We start from the raw sequence: 16,504 nt of genomic DNA, 5'->3' as shown, positions 1-16,504 counted from the left end.
CCAGAAGTTCAGCAGAGAAGCAGGAATGCCTGAGATGTTGAAGACAAAATGGAAACTGAAGCGGGAGGGGAAGGGAGGGATGGGAGAAGGGGAACGGGGGGGGGGCTAAAAGAAAAGAGGGAGGGGCGCTATTTGAAATAAAGATGGTAGGAGACAGCTGGGGAGGGAATGGAGTGGAAAGGAAAGAATGTGAGAATGAGTAAAGCAAAGGACACAAGTGTGAAATAATGCCAAGGAGTCTTCAGGGAAGCTCTAAGCTTTGGGGCTGTGTTGTCAAGACCAGCTCTGCCTTAGCAGGTAGGCACTGAGGCACCTGGAAAATGAAACCTGACTTTGAGACTTATCACGGGAGCACCGACCAGTGAGAACTTGGGTATTCGTCTTTCTGTTTATACAGTTAGAATACTGGGACATTATTTTTCTCTTGAGAATGCTTAATGAAATTCTCCATAATACCCTGCATATCATTTTTTTTCTTCAGAAACAGGTAGAAAGAGAAAAGGACATAAGCAGTACCTTGGGACTATGAAAGGTTTTTCAGGGTGAATTCTGACTGCCTGTGACTATCTTAGTAATGATTTGGAAACCAACTCTGCACCCACTAAGAAGTCATTCTAAGCTCCAGTGGGTGAGAAAGGGGACATAGGGGAGGAAGGTCTTTCACTTTTAGTATGCCACTTTTAGCTCTTCAAAGAAGAAAACAACCAGTGGCCTTAATTAAAGTAAGGTTGCAAAGAAAAAGAAAAGGCCTATGTATTTGATGGCTATCATCAGAAAGGTCTTTGCCTTGTCAGGAAACTCTCTTGTGAATCATCCAGGCCCCGATTCCTTCACCCCCACCTGGAAGGCAGAATACTTTGTCAATCCTTGTTGGACGGTTTCACCCTCTTGAATCCCTGATCATGTCATCTCAGTTTCTTAACATGGAGTTTTAAATCAAGAAGGACCTGTTTCGTCTTTCAGGGAAGGTCTGAGTACCTCCGTTAGCTGGGCATGGCAGACTCAGTGCTCTAATCACAGCACTAAGGCATTAAAATGTCTATGTGGAACTAGAGAGATGGCTCAGTGGCTTAGAGCATGTGCTGTTCTTGCAGAGGACCTGAAATTTGTTCCCAACACCCACGCAGCTCACAACCACGTATAGCTCCAGTTCCAGTGGATCCAACACCTTCTTCTGACCTCCATGGGCACTGGCACTCACGTGTATATTCACATGCAGACACACACACATAACTTAAAATAAGTATTTTAAATATCTAAGTGAAATCGTGACAGCCTTTATGTTTTAAGTAGCTCATATTTCCTTAGATCATCATAAAACGAAGTAGCATTATCTATGTAAATAAGTATTAGTTCCAATGTACATGAACTGATTAAACCACAAAAACCCTTTGGAAGCAAAATCATTTTAGGCATATTTAAAATCTTTAATGATGGTGCTCAAAATTCTGCCTTGTTAGTAAAACTGCATTGGATTTGTTTAGTAGGTTTTAAGGCTTTAAACCATTGTGGTCAAGATGGAGTCTTGCTATGTAGCCCAGGCTGACCTTGAACTGGGCATTCTCCTGCCTCAGGTGCCCAAGTACTAGGAGTAGAGGCATGTACCACGATGCCTGACAGTTAAATAACAAAATGAGATACCAACTGAGAATTCAGTACATTGGGGTTTGTATTTTACTTTGCTCCTTACAATTGCATCCAGGTCTAAGCTTAACTCTGATGCACCTGTAACACTATGAATGTTTATTACTAACCTATCAGGTGGAAAGTTGGTCTCTGTGAGCACAAATAGTCACTTCTGATGACTATTTTCATGGGAATTATGGTGGAGAGAGAAAGAAGACAGGGCAGAGACTGGAGAGGCTTGGCACTTAAAGAGTTGACTTATATGGAGGTGACGTAAGAGCGAAACCACGAGAGAGGGACAAGAGAACTAGAGGAGGACAAGATGAATCAAGAAACCAGAAGTCCAGCGGAGAAGCAGGAATGCCTGAGATGTTGAAGACAAAATGGAAACTGAAGCAGGAGGGGAAGGGAGGGACGGGAGAAGGGGAAAGGAGGGGGGCTAAGAGAAAAGAGGGAGGGGTGCTATTTGAAATAAAGATGGTAGGAGACAGCTGGGGAGGGAATGGAGTGGAAAGGAAAGAATGTGAGAATGAGTAAAGCAAAGCACACAAGTGTGAAATAATGCCAAGGAGTCTTCAGGGAAGCTCTAAGCTTTGGGGCTGTGTTGTCAAGACCAGCTCTGCCTTAGCAGGTAGGCACTGAGGCACCTGGAAAATGAAACCTGACTTTGAGACTTATCACGGGAGCACCGACCAGTGAGAACTTGGGTATTCGTCTTTCTGTTTATACAGTTAGAATACTGGGACATTATTTTTCTCCTGAGAATGCTTAATGAAATTATCCATAATACCCAGCATATCATTTTTTTTCTTCAGAAACAGGTAGAAAGAGAAAAGGACACAAGTAGTACTTTGGGACCATGAAAGGTTTCTCAGGGTGAATTCTGACTACCCATGACTATCTTAGTAATGATTTGGAAACCAACTCTGCACCCACTAAGAAGTCATTCTAAGCTCCAGTGGGTGAGAAAGGGGACATAGGGGAGGAAGGTCTTTCACTTTTAGTAGGCCACTTTTAGCTCTTCAAAGAAGAAAACAACCAGTGGCCTTAATTAAAGTAAGGCTGCAAAGAAAAAGAAAAGGCCTATGTATTTGATAGCTATCATCAAAAAGGTCTTTGCCTTGTCAGGAAACCCTCTTGTGAATCATCCAGGCCCTGATTCCTTCGCCCCCACCTGGAAGGCAGAATACTTTGTTAATCCTTGTTGGACGGCTTCACCCTCTTGAATCCCTGATCATGTCATCTCGGTTTCTTAACGTGGAGTTTTAAATCAAGAAGGACCTGTTTCATCTTTCAGGGAAGGTCTAAGTACCTCCATTAGCCGGGCATGGCAGACTCAGTGCTCTAATCACAGCACTAAGGAAAACAGAGAAAGGAAGAGGGCAATTAACCCTGACATAGCCTCTTCTGGGCACTTGGGCTTCACAGCTATAGTTTAGTGATAGACTCTGTTCCTCGATCTAGGACCATGCATTAGCCACACTGACAAGTACGCTTGCCCTTTGATGGGATGGCAGACCAAATGATGCCAGGTGGTGCTAAGGAGAAGGGAGGAGCATTGCACAAATGGACCTACTAGAATTAAGATGGGGCAGGCCAGATCCCAAGGAGACAACAGGTTGGGTCAGAGTGAAATAGACTCCTTGGCAGAGGGACCAGGCAAAGGAGGAATGTGGTCTTCCTTTCTCTCCAGGGCTAAGCATGACATTAAGATATTGGGTCAGTAGCCTTAACTTTGTCATTGAACTGTTGAGCCTTGACTTTGACCCTGAGATGTTGATCCTTGATCTTGAATTCATGCACTTTCCTGGTACGAGAAGATGACGATGTTGCAGAGTGGAAAGAAAATATCAGTAGAAGTTTACTGTCTCAGGAAGGAGGCATTCACCTTCACAGGTACATAAGGATGGGCAGAGACACCATCCCTGCAGAGCCTTCCTGTTACCCTTCATATGTACAGGCAAACTCGGGGCTCTGCCTAGGACCCATCCTAACCCGCTTCACACTCACCATCACACTTGAGTCCTTGCCTTGCCAGTCCCCACAGCAGGGTCCCGCAGTGCTCACAGAAGGTCAGGCTCTTGTAGTTATAGACTTTGAATCTGTGTGGCATATCAATCTTGAACCTCTCCTTGTGGAACTGAAAGACAGAGGACCTGGCTATACATGGGTGCCCCTGGATCACAACATCTGGTGGCATCCCAGATGCTTTGCATAACTCACAGTGATAGTAACAAAAGTATGTGTGCCATGAGCCCTTTAACCATCATACTGCCTGCCAACTTCCTGTGGTGTCTGAAGAAGCCTGTGGCTCTTGTAGATGAGGCACATGCATCATCTGCATGTGCCAAGCACCAGGGGACCCATGGTGGATGTCTGAAGCATCAGCACAGCTGGGTGACCATATCAGGAAGAGGGGATAGGGATCATTTATTCAAATGGGAGCTAAGGTAACACTGCTTCCATTTCAACAAATGAAACCACCCTTCCTATTTTGATGTAAGGCTTTCCTTCCTTCTTTAGCCTAGAGTTAGTGCTTAATCTCTAAAGGTTGTTAAAAATGCCTCCTCCTCAAGGAAGCATTGCTATGGGTTTATTAGCCCGAAAGCCCACAATGGAAGCAAGATCATACCTACTCATGAAGTAAACAGGGGTGGTCCCAGTTCCTGTCAGGTGAAGTGGACAAATATGTCACATCTGACCTTGTACACTTGCGGTATCTCATTTAATACATCCACAAAATAAAGTAGTCTCTATTACTCATTTAGTTTGTGAGTGGATTGGGCACAGGGTAGGCAAGAATCTTACCCAGCTCATAGAACTATTGAACCAGGATAACTGTGAGCTTGACAGACAGATCAAAGCCTATCTATTCTATTTGAGATGTCTCGCAATAAATGTGACAACAGGATAGGAGGAAAGGAGAGATAAATTTAGATATGTCTCCATGATTTTTAAAAAGGCAGGCAGATCTTTGTGAGTTCGAGGCCAGCCTGGTCTACATAGTGAGTTCCAGGACAGCTGGGGCTATAGGGAGACCCTGTCTCAAAAAGACAAGAAAGAAAAAAAGTATTTTATTTAGTATTTTTATTTTATGTGTACAAGTGTATTGCCTGCACCCGTGTTGTGCAAAGCTGTGGAGGTCAGAAGAGGGCTTTGGATTCCCCTGGAACTGGAGTTATGGACAGTGGCTAGCTGCCACGTGGGTGCTGGGAATCGAACCTGGGCCCTCTGCAAGAGCAGTCAGTGCTCTTAACCACTGAGCCATCTCTCCAGCCCCGTATTTCCAGGATTTTAAAAATGTTTTCTAGAGTTTAAATTCTCGCCTTTAATCAAATTCATTGTATGAACAAAAAGAACCACAAAATGGACCATTTGATTTCTGGTAAGAATACGTGTATTTTGTGCAGTATGAAACATTCTGTCTACTTATTAGTGGCTGAACATGGCAACACATCTGTAATCTTACCACGTGGGAGGCTGAGGCAAGGAGGATCTTGAGTTTGAGGCTAGTCTGGGCTAGGTAGTAAGACTTCATCTAAAAAACAAAACAAAAATAAAAACAAAACTAAAGAAAATTCATGGTTTTTTTCAGGAGTTTCTAAGTAAATGATTTTAGAACGCGCACACTAAAAAAAGCCTTCTTTGCTAGATGGTGATAGGTCTAGTGTTTCTGCTGCTGATACTGGTCAGGACTGGCACTTTAGAACGACTGTTTTAAAACCATTCAGGGGCTGGGATGTATCTCAGTTGGTAGAGTGCTTGCCTACTATGCATGAAACTCTGGTTTGATCCCTAGCTCCACACAGACCCAGGCACAGTTATCTATGCCTGTAATCTTAGCACTTGAGAGGTGGGAGTAGAAGAATCAGGAGTTTAAGTTCATTCTTGGCCATGCTGTGAGTTCAAGGCCAGCCTGGGCTACATGACACTATTACAAAAGCAAAACAAAAGAAAATAAAAATTTGCCTCAGGATCTACTGTAACCATTTTCAATCAATTTATCTTAGAACTTATTTGGTATGACATAATGCCAATACGAACAATTAGAAGGTGAAGATCCAGGGTCATTTCAATGTTGAAGGAGGCCCAATGAACTCAAGAGATGACAGCTGAAGATTCTTGATCTGGCCTTTCCATAGGAAAGCTAAGTAACCCCATGGGATTAGTGAACACCTCTAAGGTGGTGGCTGGAATTGAAAAGCATGTGCAAATGACACATTGGGAGGCTCGATGGTTAAGTGTTGGCTGCTCTTGTAAAGGACCTGAATTCAGTTCTACCACCTGCAACTCCAGCTCTAGGGGATCTGACCTCTGGCCTCGAAGGGCACCTGCTCTCATGTGCACAAACCCATACACACACATACACATAAATAAAAATAACAAAAAATATTTAATATACACACTAGGGGCGGGAGAGATGGTTTAGTGGATAAGAGCACTGACTGCTCTTGCAGAGGACCCAGGTTCGATTCCCAGCACCCACATGGCAGCTAATAACTGTCTATAACTTCAGTTCCAGGGAATCTGATGCTCTCTTCTGGCCTCCATAGGTATTGCACACCAGGGTATACTTACATGCAGACAAAACACTCATACACAAAAGAAGATAAAAATAAATAGAAAAAAATATACATTAGAATGTGAAGACTTGGTAAGGAAAAACCATGTAAAGTTGCTTCTCTACAAGCTTTATCGCTAAGCAATATCCCCAACCTGTTTTAGATTTTTTGTTTTGAGACAGAGTCCAACTGAGTTTCCCAGGTTGGCCTTGAACTCACTTAGTATTTGAAACAGGACTTGAACTTGTGATCCTCCTGCCTTTGCAGCTAGGATCCTAGGCCTACAGCACCATACCCTGCCTGTTTCCTTCTCCTTTACTGTGGCCTCTTGAAAGGTTAAATTACACACGTGGCTCATGTTCTGTTTTTATTGGACAATATTGCTTCAGGTTTAGAGGTACCAGAGAACCCCACTTCAATGAACAAGAAATCAAGATCTCCCCAGAGAATGCAGTTTACCCTTCAGAATTCATGTTCATTTAACTCTCTGCTTCTGGATAGCTCATTGTCACCAGGGGTTTTATTAGTCATTGAAGCTAAGAGGGAGATTGAAGATTTGATTTTCTAGAAATTGAAAGCATCAAAGAAACAGGACGGAAAGAAACTCATACCATAGTCTCCCTGCTGTTGACAGCTGATCTTGTGCACTTGGCTATCACTTTGCCACTACACTTCTTGTGAATCTCTGCATTACATTCTGGAAAGAAATAATGACAATATAATTTTTGGTTGTCAAGGAGCAATTAAATCAATAGAATACCAAGGATACAGCAGAAATGCTTTTTACTTACGTCGACACTGGTAGCCCTGTTTGTTCAGCCCCCTGTAACAGAGCAATGGCTGATTTAACTGGATATCCACATCAACATTAGAACAGAAACATTTCAGAGGTGAATGAGATCTCACGGATTCTTTAGGCCACAGAGCTTATTCTCTGAATAGTAATTGGGTGTATCATTTACCAAGAGAGTATTTTAATATTGTTACTTTGCTTATATTTTTATAATAAATAGATTAATTTCCTTATTTTCACAGTTGCGAGTAATTGTAATTATAATGCCGGATGAGAAAGCATCACAGGCTCCTAGCAGCATATTTCTGCACTCAAGCCGTCACCTCTTAAGAAATGCACCACGTCACTCACTCTAGACATTGGTCAAGCGTCTTATTTCCTCTTTTTGAGGGTCTGAGAATATTTTCAATCAATAAAGCTCAACATCAAGGTAGATTCCTGAGCAGCACTGTTGATTATAAATTTGAGTAATAAGAGGAAAACAGGTTAAAGAAACCCACCCAAATCTATTGACCTATGGCTACACTATGAAGTGGGACTTGTGCATTAAACATTCTGCAAGCACCCAAGGGGAACAGCATCTATTAGCGGGCACGGAGGTTGAAAGCAGAAACAGGTGCAGGGTATACTTACATGCAGACAAAACACTCATACACAAAAGAAGATAAAAAAAATAGAAAAAATATACATTAGAATGTGAAGACTTGGTAAGAAAAAATCATGTAAAGTAGCTTCTCTACAAGCTTTACCGCTAAGCAATATCCCCAACCTGTTTTAGATTTTTTGTTTTGAGACAGAGTCTAACAGAGTTTCCCAAGTTGGCCTTGAACTCACTTAGTAGTCGAAACAGGACTCGAACTTGTGATCCTCCTGCCTTTGCAGCTAGGATCCCAGGCCTACAGCACCACACCCTTCCTGTTTCCTTCTCTTTTACTGTGGCCTCTTGAAAGGTTAAATTACACATGTGGCTCATGTTCTGTTTCTATTGGACAATATTGCTTCAGGTTTAGAGGTACCAGAGAACCCCACTTCAATGAACAAGAAATCAAGATCTCCCCAGAGAATGCAGTTTACCCTTCAGAATTCATGTTCATTTAACTCTCTGCTTCTGGATAGCTCATTGTCACCAGGGGTTTTATTAGTCATTGAAGCTAAGAGGGAGATTGAAGATTTGATTTTCTAGAAATTGAAAGCATCAAAGAAACAGGACGGAAAGAAACTCATACCATAGTCTCCCTGCTGTTGACAGCTGATCTTGTGCACTTGGCTATCACTTTGCCACTACACTTCTTGTGAATCTCTGCATTACATTCTGGAAAGAAATAATGACAATATAATTTTTGGTTGTCAAGGAGCAATTAAATCAATAGAATACCAAGGATACAGCAGAAATGCTTTTTACTTATGTTGACACTGGTAGCCCTGTTTGTTCAGCCCCCTGTAACAGAGCAATGGCTGATTTAACTGGATATCCAAATCAACATTAGAACAGAAACATTTTAGAGGTGAATGAGATCCCCCGGATTCTTTAGGCCACAGAGCTTATTCTCTGAATAGCATCACAGGCTCCTAGCAGCATATTTCTGCACTCAAGCCATCACCTCTTTAGAAATGCACCACGTCACTCATTCTAGACATTGGTCAAGCATCTTATTTCCTCTTTTTGAGGGCCTGAGAATATTTTCAATCAATAAAGCTCAACATCAAGGTGGATTCCTGAGCAGCACTGTTGATTATAAATTCGAGTAATAAGAGGAAAACAGGTTAAAGAAACCCACCCAAATCTATTGACCTGTGGCTACACTATGAAGTGGGACTTGTGCATTAAAGATTCTGCAAGCACCCAAGGGGAACAGCATCTATTAGCAGGCACGGAGGTTGAAAGCAGAAACAGGTGCCATTTCAATCTCCACTCTACCATAGCTTTTGCTGTGTGGTTAAGCTGACCTCTGAGACGAGGACACCCAAGGGCTTCATTTAAACAATGGGATAGGGCTGTCTGTTACAAAGTATATCGACAGAGTGATTGGGTTTTGGGGTGTCAAATTATACAACTGTGCTTACAATAATGGCGCACCATCTTCTGTTCTGTCCGTCTTACCCCAGCAACCTCTAATTTAGTCAGATAGGAAAGTCCTTTGGGCCTTGGGGTTTAAATCTGAAATGGCCCCCAGAGGCCACGTGCTGAAAGCTTAGTAACCAGTCAGTGCGACTAGTGGAGGTACGTAGAAACTTTAGGTGGTAGAAGGAAGTAAGGTTACCTGGAGTATACCCTTAGCCTGGTGCATTCTCTCTTGCTTCCTGGATGCCTTAGTGGTGAGCAGTTCTGCTCTCCCACAATGCTTTGCTGTACTGTAGGTCTAAAACAATAGGACTAGGCATCTATGGACTGAAACCTCTGAAACTGTGACCCCAAACAAACCTTTCTTCCTTTAAGTTGATTGTCTCGGGTATTTTGTCACAGTGATGGGAAGCTGACTAACACAGGACTCTCCTGGAGTGGTTCTCATTTTTCTGGAGCCGTGTTATAAAAACCTTGTGTTGAATCAGACTCTAAGGGCTTCTCAGTGCTGGTGAGGCCACTAAGTACCCTTTCATACTACTTATTACACACACATACACACACCCTTCACTCCCACAGTAGAGCACTCTGTGCTTGGCAGTAAAGAAGATATGACAAAATGCATAACTCAAAGCTCAAGGAAAAAGTCAAGTTACTGTACCAGACAAATTCATGGCAGACAGAGCAAAATGTGGGTTGAGGGAAGAAGGTGGCTGTGAGCTCATGGCATTTGACATGGTGGACTTTGGTCTGTTTAATGGCTCCTCGGCGGTGATGCAAGGCAAAGAATCCTTCATTCTCAAATTCACTCATGTCCTTTGTGTCTGGAGAGAGAACAGGGGCACAGGAGGCTTTGTAATATGATGGTCACAGCTGAGTCGGGAGGGTGGGGACTCAGTGATGAACACAGGTGATAAGCAGTGAATATCTACACTAGCATCCCAAGGGCTTGTGGGAATGATACTAGGCTTCTTTCCTTAATTCTGTAGTATGGAATTACCCTATAGGTATTACTATAGAATTGTAACAAAGTTGGATTATTGCTTTCATCTTTTACTTCTCTGAGATGAGCTAGTCTTTAGTTTGTAAAACTAGAAATTCAGCATTTTAAGTCTGTAATTCTGGAGTGTGTGTGTGTGTGTGTGTGTGTGTGTGTGTGTGTGTGCGCATGTTGAGTGTGTGCTCAGGAAAAGTCTCATAGAACACATGGTAAACTGTAAAGAAATAACCAAAATTATGATTCAACACTAAAATAAGGATAATAAAGTTAATGACCATAATGCTTAGACTCATCATTTGTAATAGGTTAGAGATAGCAGGATCACTTGCTGTTTCTTTTTATGCTTGTAAAAACTGAAATTTAAAATATGTGCCCACTCATAGCTCAAAAATAAAAAAGAATGAACAATCTGAAACTAAATTGCTTCCGGTAAAACTAGAAATTCAGCATTTTAAGTCTGTAATTCTGGAGAATAATGTGCTGATGGTTAGCAATATGAGAGGGACATAACTAAGGTGCTTTGCCCTGAGTTTTGTGTTTAGACAAGGTACCAAAAAGACTGATGGAAGCTGTCTAGTCCTTTGTGTGAGGAAGCTGTGTGTTCTACTTCCTGATGGCCACAGTGACCAGACACCCAACCATTGCCTCTATTGTCCAAGGTAGAAAGTGTCAGAAAATCAACAGTTCACAATGATGTTTTCAATGTCTATAATCCTGTGTATTGCTTTTCCTAGTCATTTGCATTAAACCATTATATTTACAAACATTCAATCAACCCTGGGCTCATGTCATTGTTCATAGCATCCTATGCTCAGATGACATTTCCCAAAGGGCTGAAGAAATCTAAGGTGGTAGAGTTCTGAGAATGTCCATGATGTCTGGGCTGATGCTTAGGACCCCAAAGAACACAAACGGTTAGGTACTTAAGTAGCACCCCAGCAGGTGAGGGGAAATGAGGTGATGGCATATAACAGTTTCCTCCAAATTGAAACATACCCTCCAAGAAGGAAGGGGGAGGCTCATGAGACCCAGAAGTAAACAAATTTCATATGTCAGGGAAAGCTGAAACTTCCAAGATTTAGGAAAACCCCTCCCCAAGGTCATGGAAGCAGTAGACAGCTGCTAAGGTGGGGGGACTGACCAGCAGAATGCCTGGAGGGGGCTCCTGCAAGTACTGCAGAGAGCTCTGGGGTTTCAGCTTTGATGAGCTGTCACCCATGCTGGGATGGCTTTTGTGGTGATGCAGTTACCTGAGTCATATTTGCTCCTGTGTAACCCTTCATTCCTACTCTTGTACCTAACCCCAATAAACCAAGTGGCTTACTAATTTGGACTTTGATGTGTTACTTTGGTTTATCCTGAGTTCCCTATCTGGGATGAGTGTGTGTGTGTGTGTGTGTGTGTGTGTGTGTGTGTGTGTGTGTGTGTGTGTGTGTGTGTGTGTGTGTGTGTGTGTGTGTGTGTGTGTGTGTGTGTGTGTGTGTGTGTGTGTGTGTGTGTGTGTGTGTGTGTGTGTGTGTGTGTGTGTGTGTGTGTGTGTGTGTGTGTGTGTGTGTGTGTGTGTGTGTGTGTGTGTGTGTGTGTGTGTGTGTGTGTGTGTGTGTGTGTGTGTGTGTGTGTGTGTGAAAAAGAATGAACAATCTGAAACTAAATTGCTTCCATTTTGGCTCAGCAGGAGAGGTGTAACCATGTACTTGAAGTAGGGGCCTCTGCCAAGGGACCTTGTGCTTTCCTTGCCCATAGTGGCTGGCAGAACACATTAGCTGGACAAATAGGAGGACTTTGTGCATGTGGAACCCTCTTCCCCAGGACCTCAGGAGTCCCAACATAGTATTTAGGACTCACATCTTTTATTTAGAGTCATCCATGTCATGCATCTATTTTACAGCAACCTACACCCTCAGGGATATGGAATTCACAACCCTTCTCCACAGTTCCTCAGGTGGGCCACAGGACTTGACCTGCTACTTTCAGGCTAATCCATCAGATTATTTTATTTGGAATTAGAATGGAAATAGGGTTAATCATCTTCTTTCTTAACTTATGAAATAACAATTACAGATAAACCTTTAAGTTGTAACTCATGTGAAAGTCATTTCTAAGTAAAATCTGACTCATTTCTCTCTTGGTTCAGATACCATAAAGTAGAATGAACTCTGAAATGAGAGTGAGTATTCTGGAACCTTATTATTATAAATACATATATCCATCTGTGTTTATTTCATCCATATCCATGTGTATAACTGTCTATGCATTAGAATACTTTAAAAAATCAGAAAATTCCAGAAATGAGTAAATTTCCTTGGTCTTTCCTGTGGTTTCCTTCATCCTCGTTTCTATCATTATAAGAGAATTCTTATGTGAGAACACAGACTTACTAATTCCTTTGGTATTTTATTTCTGAAATGACTTGTTTGGCCATTTTCTTTTGTGCAAATGGCTCCAATTTTTTAACATTTAGTTGGAACGATCACTTGTTTTCAGTCAACCTAACACTGATGTTTTTAGAGCATCTCTGAAGAAATTTTTGTGGTGACTGTTTTGCAGAAATCTGAGACGTTATTCTTAACCCTTGAGTGGCTACAGTGGAGTCAGGGAGATGGAGAACACACGAAGAACAGTGCGGCTAGTTCTGAGAGACAGGCTGTGATGGGAAAGAACGGACTCAGTGACAGTTTTGAGGACCTAGGATGCATTGATAGAGACCAGTACAGATGTCTGACAAATTAAGGGTAAAAATCAGTAACTGTCAAATCAGCCAAAAAAAAGAAAAAAAAAGTTAAAAAATGTTGCTTTTGGCACTGACAGATATCAAAGGGATTGAAGCCAAGAAATAGGAACTTGATCAGAAGTTTCAAAAATCTCAAAGAAACCATTTTAGCAGACTGGTCAAGATATAATCCAAACTCTTGAGGTTTAAGAATCAAGGGAATGGATTTACAACAGAATTCTACCAGACATTCAAAAAAGATCTGCAACTAATACTGTTTAAATTATTCAAAAAGATAGAAACAGAGGGGGAACTCCCAAACTCCTTCTATGAAGCCCGTGTCACTCTAACACCAAAACCAGGTAAAGACACAACAAAAGAGGAAACTACAGATCAATATCCTTAATGAACATAGATGCAAAGACACTCAACAAAATACAAACCGCATACAGACACACATCAAAAATATCATCCACCACAATCAAGTCTGCTTTATTCCAGAGATGCGTTCAATATATGTAAGTCAATAAATAAAACATAGAAATGGACTTAAAAAGAGAAAAACCACATGATCAACTCAATAGATGCAGAAAAGGCCTTTGACAAAATCCAACATGCATTCATGTTAAAAGTCCTAGAAGGACTTGGTCTCGAGGGAACATACCTCAACATAGTTAAAGCTATATACAACAGACCCATAGCCAACATCATCCTAAATGGAGAAAAACTGGAAGCATTCCCACTAAAATCAGGAACCAGACAGGGCTGCCCACTATCTCCACTCCTTTTCAATACAGTGCTTGAAACTCTTGCAAGAGCAATAAGACAAGAAAAGAAAGTTAAAGGAGTAATAATTAGAAAAGAAGAGATCAAGTTATCCCTTTTTGCACATGATATGATATACATATCATGACATGATCCCAAAAATTCTACCTGAAAACTGTTCAAAATAATTAATACTTTCAGTAAAGTGGCAGGTTACAAAACCAAACTACAAAAATCAATAGCCTTTCTATATACTGATAACAAGCAATCAGAAAAAGCATTCAAGGAAAGCCTCTCATCCACAACAGCTTCCAAAAAATATTTAGGAATAAACCTAATCAAAGACATTAAAGATCTATACGTGAAAATTTCAAATCTCTAAAGAAAGAGATAAAGGAAGATACTAGGAGATGGAAAGACCCACCATGATCATGGATTGATAGAATCAATATTGTGAAAATGACCATCTTACTAAAAGCAATTTATGTATTCTATGCAAAGTCAATCAAAACATCCATGACATTCTTCGCAGAGCCTGAAAAAAATCATCCTAAAATTCATATGGAATCGTAAAAGACACAATCTTGGGAAAAAGAATAATGCTGGGGGGTCATCTCAGAAGAGGTTTTGGACTTTGGGATTTGGAGCAATGTTAGAACTTACTAACTATTAACACTTAGGGGGCTCTTGGAGATGAATGGAATGCATTAGGAGATGGCCATGGACCTTTCGGAGGTCAGGAGTGGAATGTTAAGGATTAAAGGGATGCATTTGGGTGTCAAGTTGGAAAGGGATGGATTTGTGATGGCTAATCTTCACTGTCAATCCTACTAGACTTAGAGTTACCTCAGAGGACACCTCTGGGAATGCCTGTGGGGCATCTGTGGAGACGTTTTACTGAGGAGGGAAGCCCACCCTGAATGTGGACTGCACCATCCCATGGACTTGGATCTCAGACTGAATAAAATGAGAAGGAAAAGCAAGTGACCTGAACACCAGTATTCATCTCCTCTCTGCTTCCTGACTGAAGACAGTTCGCCCTCCTGCCTTACTTTCTGCTTCTGTCATTTTCCCACCATGATGGGCAAGATCACCTCAATTTTGAGCCTAAACAAACCCTTCTTTAAGTTGCTTTTGTCAGGCATTTTGTCACAGCACTGAGAAATGTAAAACACGTAGTTACCTTATAGTCAGCCCTAAAATAACTAATAACTATGTCTCAGTATTACCAAATACCTGGTAAGTGTTCAAGTTTTCCTTGATTATGTCATAGCCTTGTTTGAATCGGGGCATATAAGATTTATACATGTCAAAGAAAAACATCTCTGAACTAAAACTTACTTCTGGTTGATACAGGTTGAACATGCGTAATCCAAAAACTAAAATCCAAAATGCTGAACATTTTTGAGCACAAGTAAGATATAAGACCTAAAAAATTCTATACCATGAAACACTGGTTCATGCACAAAAATAGAAGGATATTATATAAAGTTATCTTCAGAAAGGTTTGCAACATACATATGAAACATAAAAGAATTTTCCATTTAGGGCTGAGTTCAGATCCCAAGGCATTTCATCAACAAGATTTGAACAACTCCCAATCTGAAGCAATCCAAAATCTGAAACCCTTCTGGTCATAAGCATTTTGGATAAACAACATTGAACCTGAACTAAAAATATGTTAAGAGCAGTTTATTATCTTTAGGTCACATGTTCAATCTGTGGCTTAGGATTTTACGAACAGTAGCCTTTGGTTCATGGAAACAGTAGAGCAGGTGGTCACAGGCACCCAGTTCATGGTGCTTGTGAGTGTAACTTCTGTGGCCCAAGTTTATGAAGGACATGGAACTGAAATTCTTTAGCAACGCCTTTCCCTACTCTTGCTTCTTCCTAAAAAGACATGAGATGACTAACTTTAAGCCTTAGAATCTTGCCACTAGTTTTAAGAAAAATATTTAGTTTCTTATTTTGTGTTCTAGGATAGCAAAATGCTGGTTATAGAGCATTATTTACAAATAGGCGATGTGTACATATACAGCAACATAGGAACGGTCTTTTGTATTTACATTAAATTCTCATATTCTTATAGAGACTTTACACAATTTAAAAATCAGTGCTATGAATGTTTTATATTTACATTTATATTATTTCATGTGTTCGTATTTGTATTCATATTAGTTCTATGCTTATTGAGCATAGACAGTTCTTTTCAATTCATGCCTCCACACCATTGAGAATTTTAACACAATTCCTTGCATTTCCCCTCACTCATTCTTTCTAGGGTCATTGCAGAAGCAAAAGCAGTTGCATCTGAACAAAAGGCCAGGCCCTCCTCACCCCCAAACAGGAAGAAGAAACGTCACTTGCCACTCATTTCCAGAAAGTATCTTGCATTCATTAGCATTCGGCCTTGAGGTTTCAGCTCTAACTGGTTGAGAGAAGGAGAGAAACATCAGTCAGCATGTGGAGCCAGCTCTGAGCTCATGGCATCCTAACTGGCTGCTTGGTTAATGGCAGGAGATTATTTCTCAACAGAGAAATAATCATGGTTCTTTGCTTTTCGCCTGCTCATTATCAGAACAGCGTGGCACCAGGGATAACAGCCTTCCTTTTGTGGGAACATCTTTGCCAGTCATTTGTTTTACTTGGGGATAAAAATTTACAGAAAGCAGAAGCAAAATTTGAAAACACAATCTGTTTCTCTTGCAAAGTGCTTATCTGAAGAAGTGTAAGAGCATAGACCTGGATATTAAGCATGACAGAAGCATCTATCTGGACAGGGGGACTCGCTCCTGGGGGAAAGGTAGATCTTGGATAGTAGAGATAAATCCTGCTTTGAGGGGCCTACTTGCCCTTACCCTGAGGTATAGGTTGATCAGGGTATAGTCAATGAAGTAGCCTTTATCTTTCATAAGCAGAAATTTGGTTTGGAAAACTACTCAAAATTTTAATTAGATAATTCTTGGAAGTTATATGTTATTATATA

The 16,504-nt window shown here is 41.1% G+C and overlaps 1 protein-coding gene across 1 annotated transcript in view; it reads right to left on the bottom strand.

Annotated features, from left to right (window-relative positions):
* Window positions 1-16,504, bottom strand: part of Prkcq (protein kinase C theta) — a 106,862-nt gene that overhangs the window by 66,919 nt on the left and 23,439 nt on the right. The window contains exons 4-8 of the mRNA XM_029559680.1: window positions 15,886-15,946; window positions 9,705-9,867; window positions 6,980-7,011; window positions 6,800-6,885; window positions 3,637-3,766 (exon numbers count right to left, since the gene is read on the bottom strand). Coding sequence (XP_029415540.1) covers window positions 3,637-3,766; window positions 6,800-6,885; window positions 6,980-7,011; window positions 9,705-9,867; window positions 15,886-15,946 — 472 coding nt within the window. The remainder of the gene's footprint in view (window positions 1-3,636; window positions 3,767-6,799; window positions 6,886-6,979; window positions 7,012-9,704; window positions 9,868-15,885; window positions 15,947-16,504) is intronic.

Source organism: Nannospalax galili, unplaced genomic scaffold (assembly GCF_000622305.1).
Source record: "Nannospalax galili isolate Female #2095 unplaced genomic scaffold, S.galili_v1.0 scaffold209, whole genome shotgun sequence".
Lineage (NCBI taxonomy): Eukaryota > Metazoa > Chordata > Mammalia > Rodentia > Spalacidae > Nannospalax > Nannospalax galili.
This window is presented reverse-complemented; position numbering and strand designations above follow the sequence as displayed.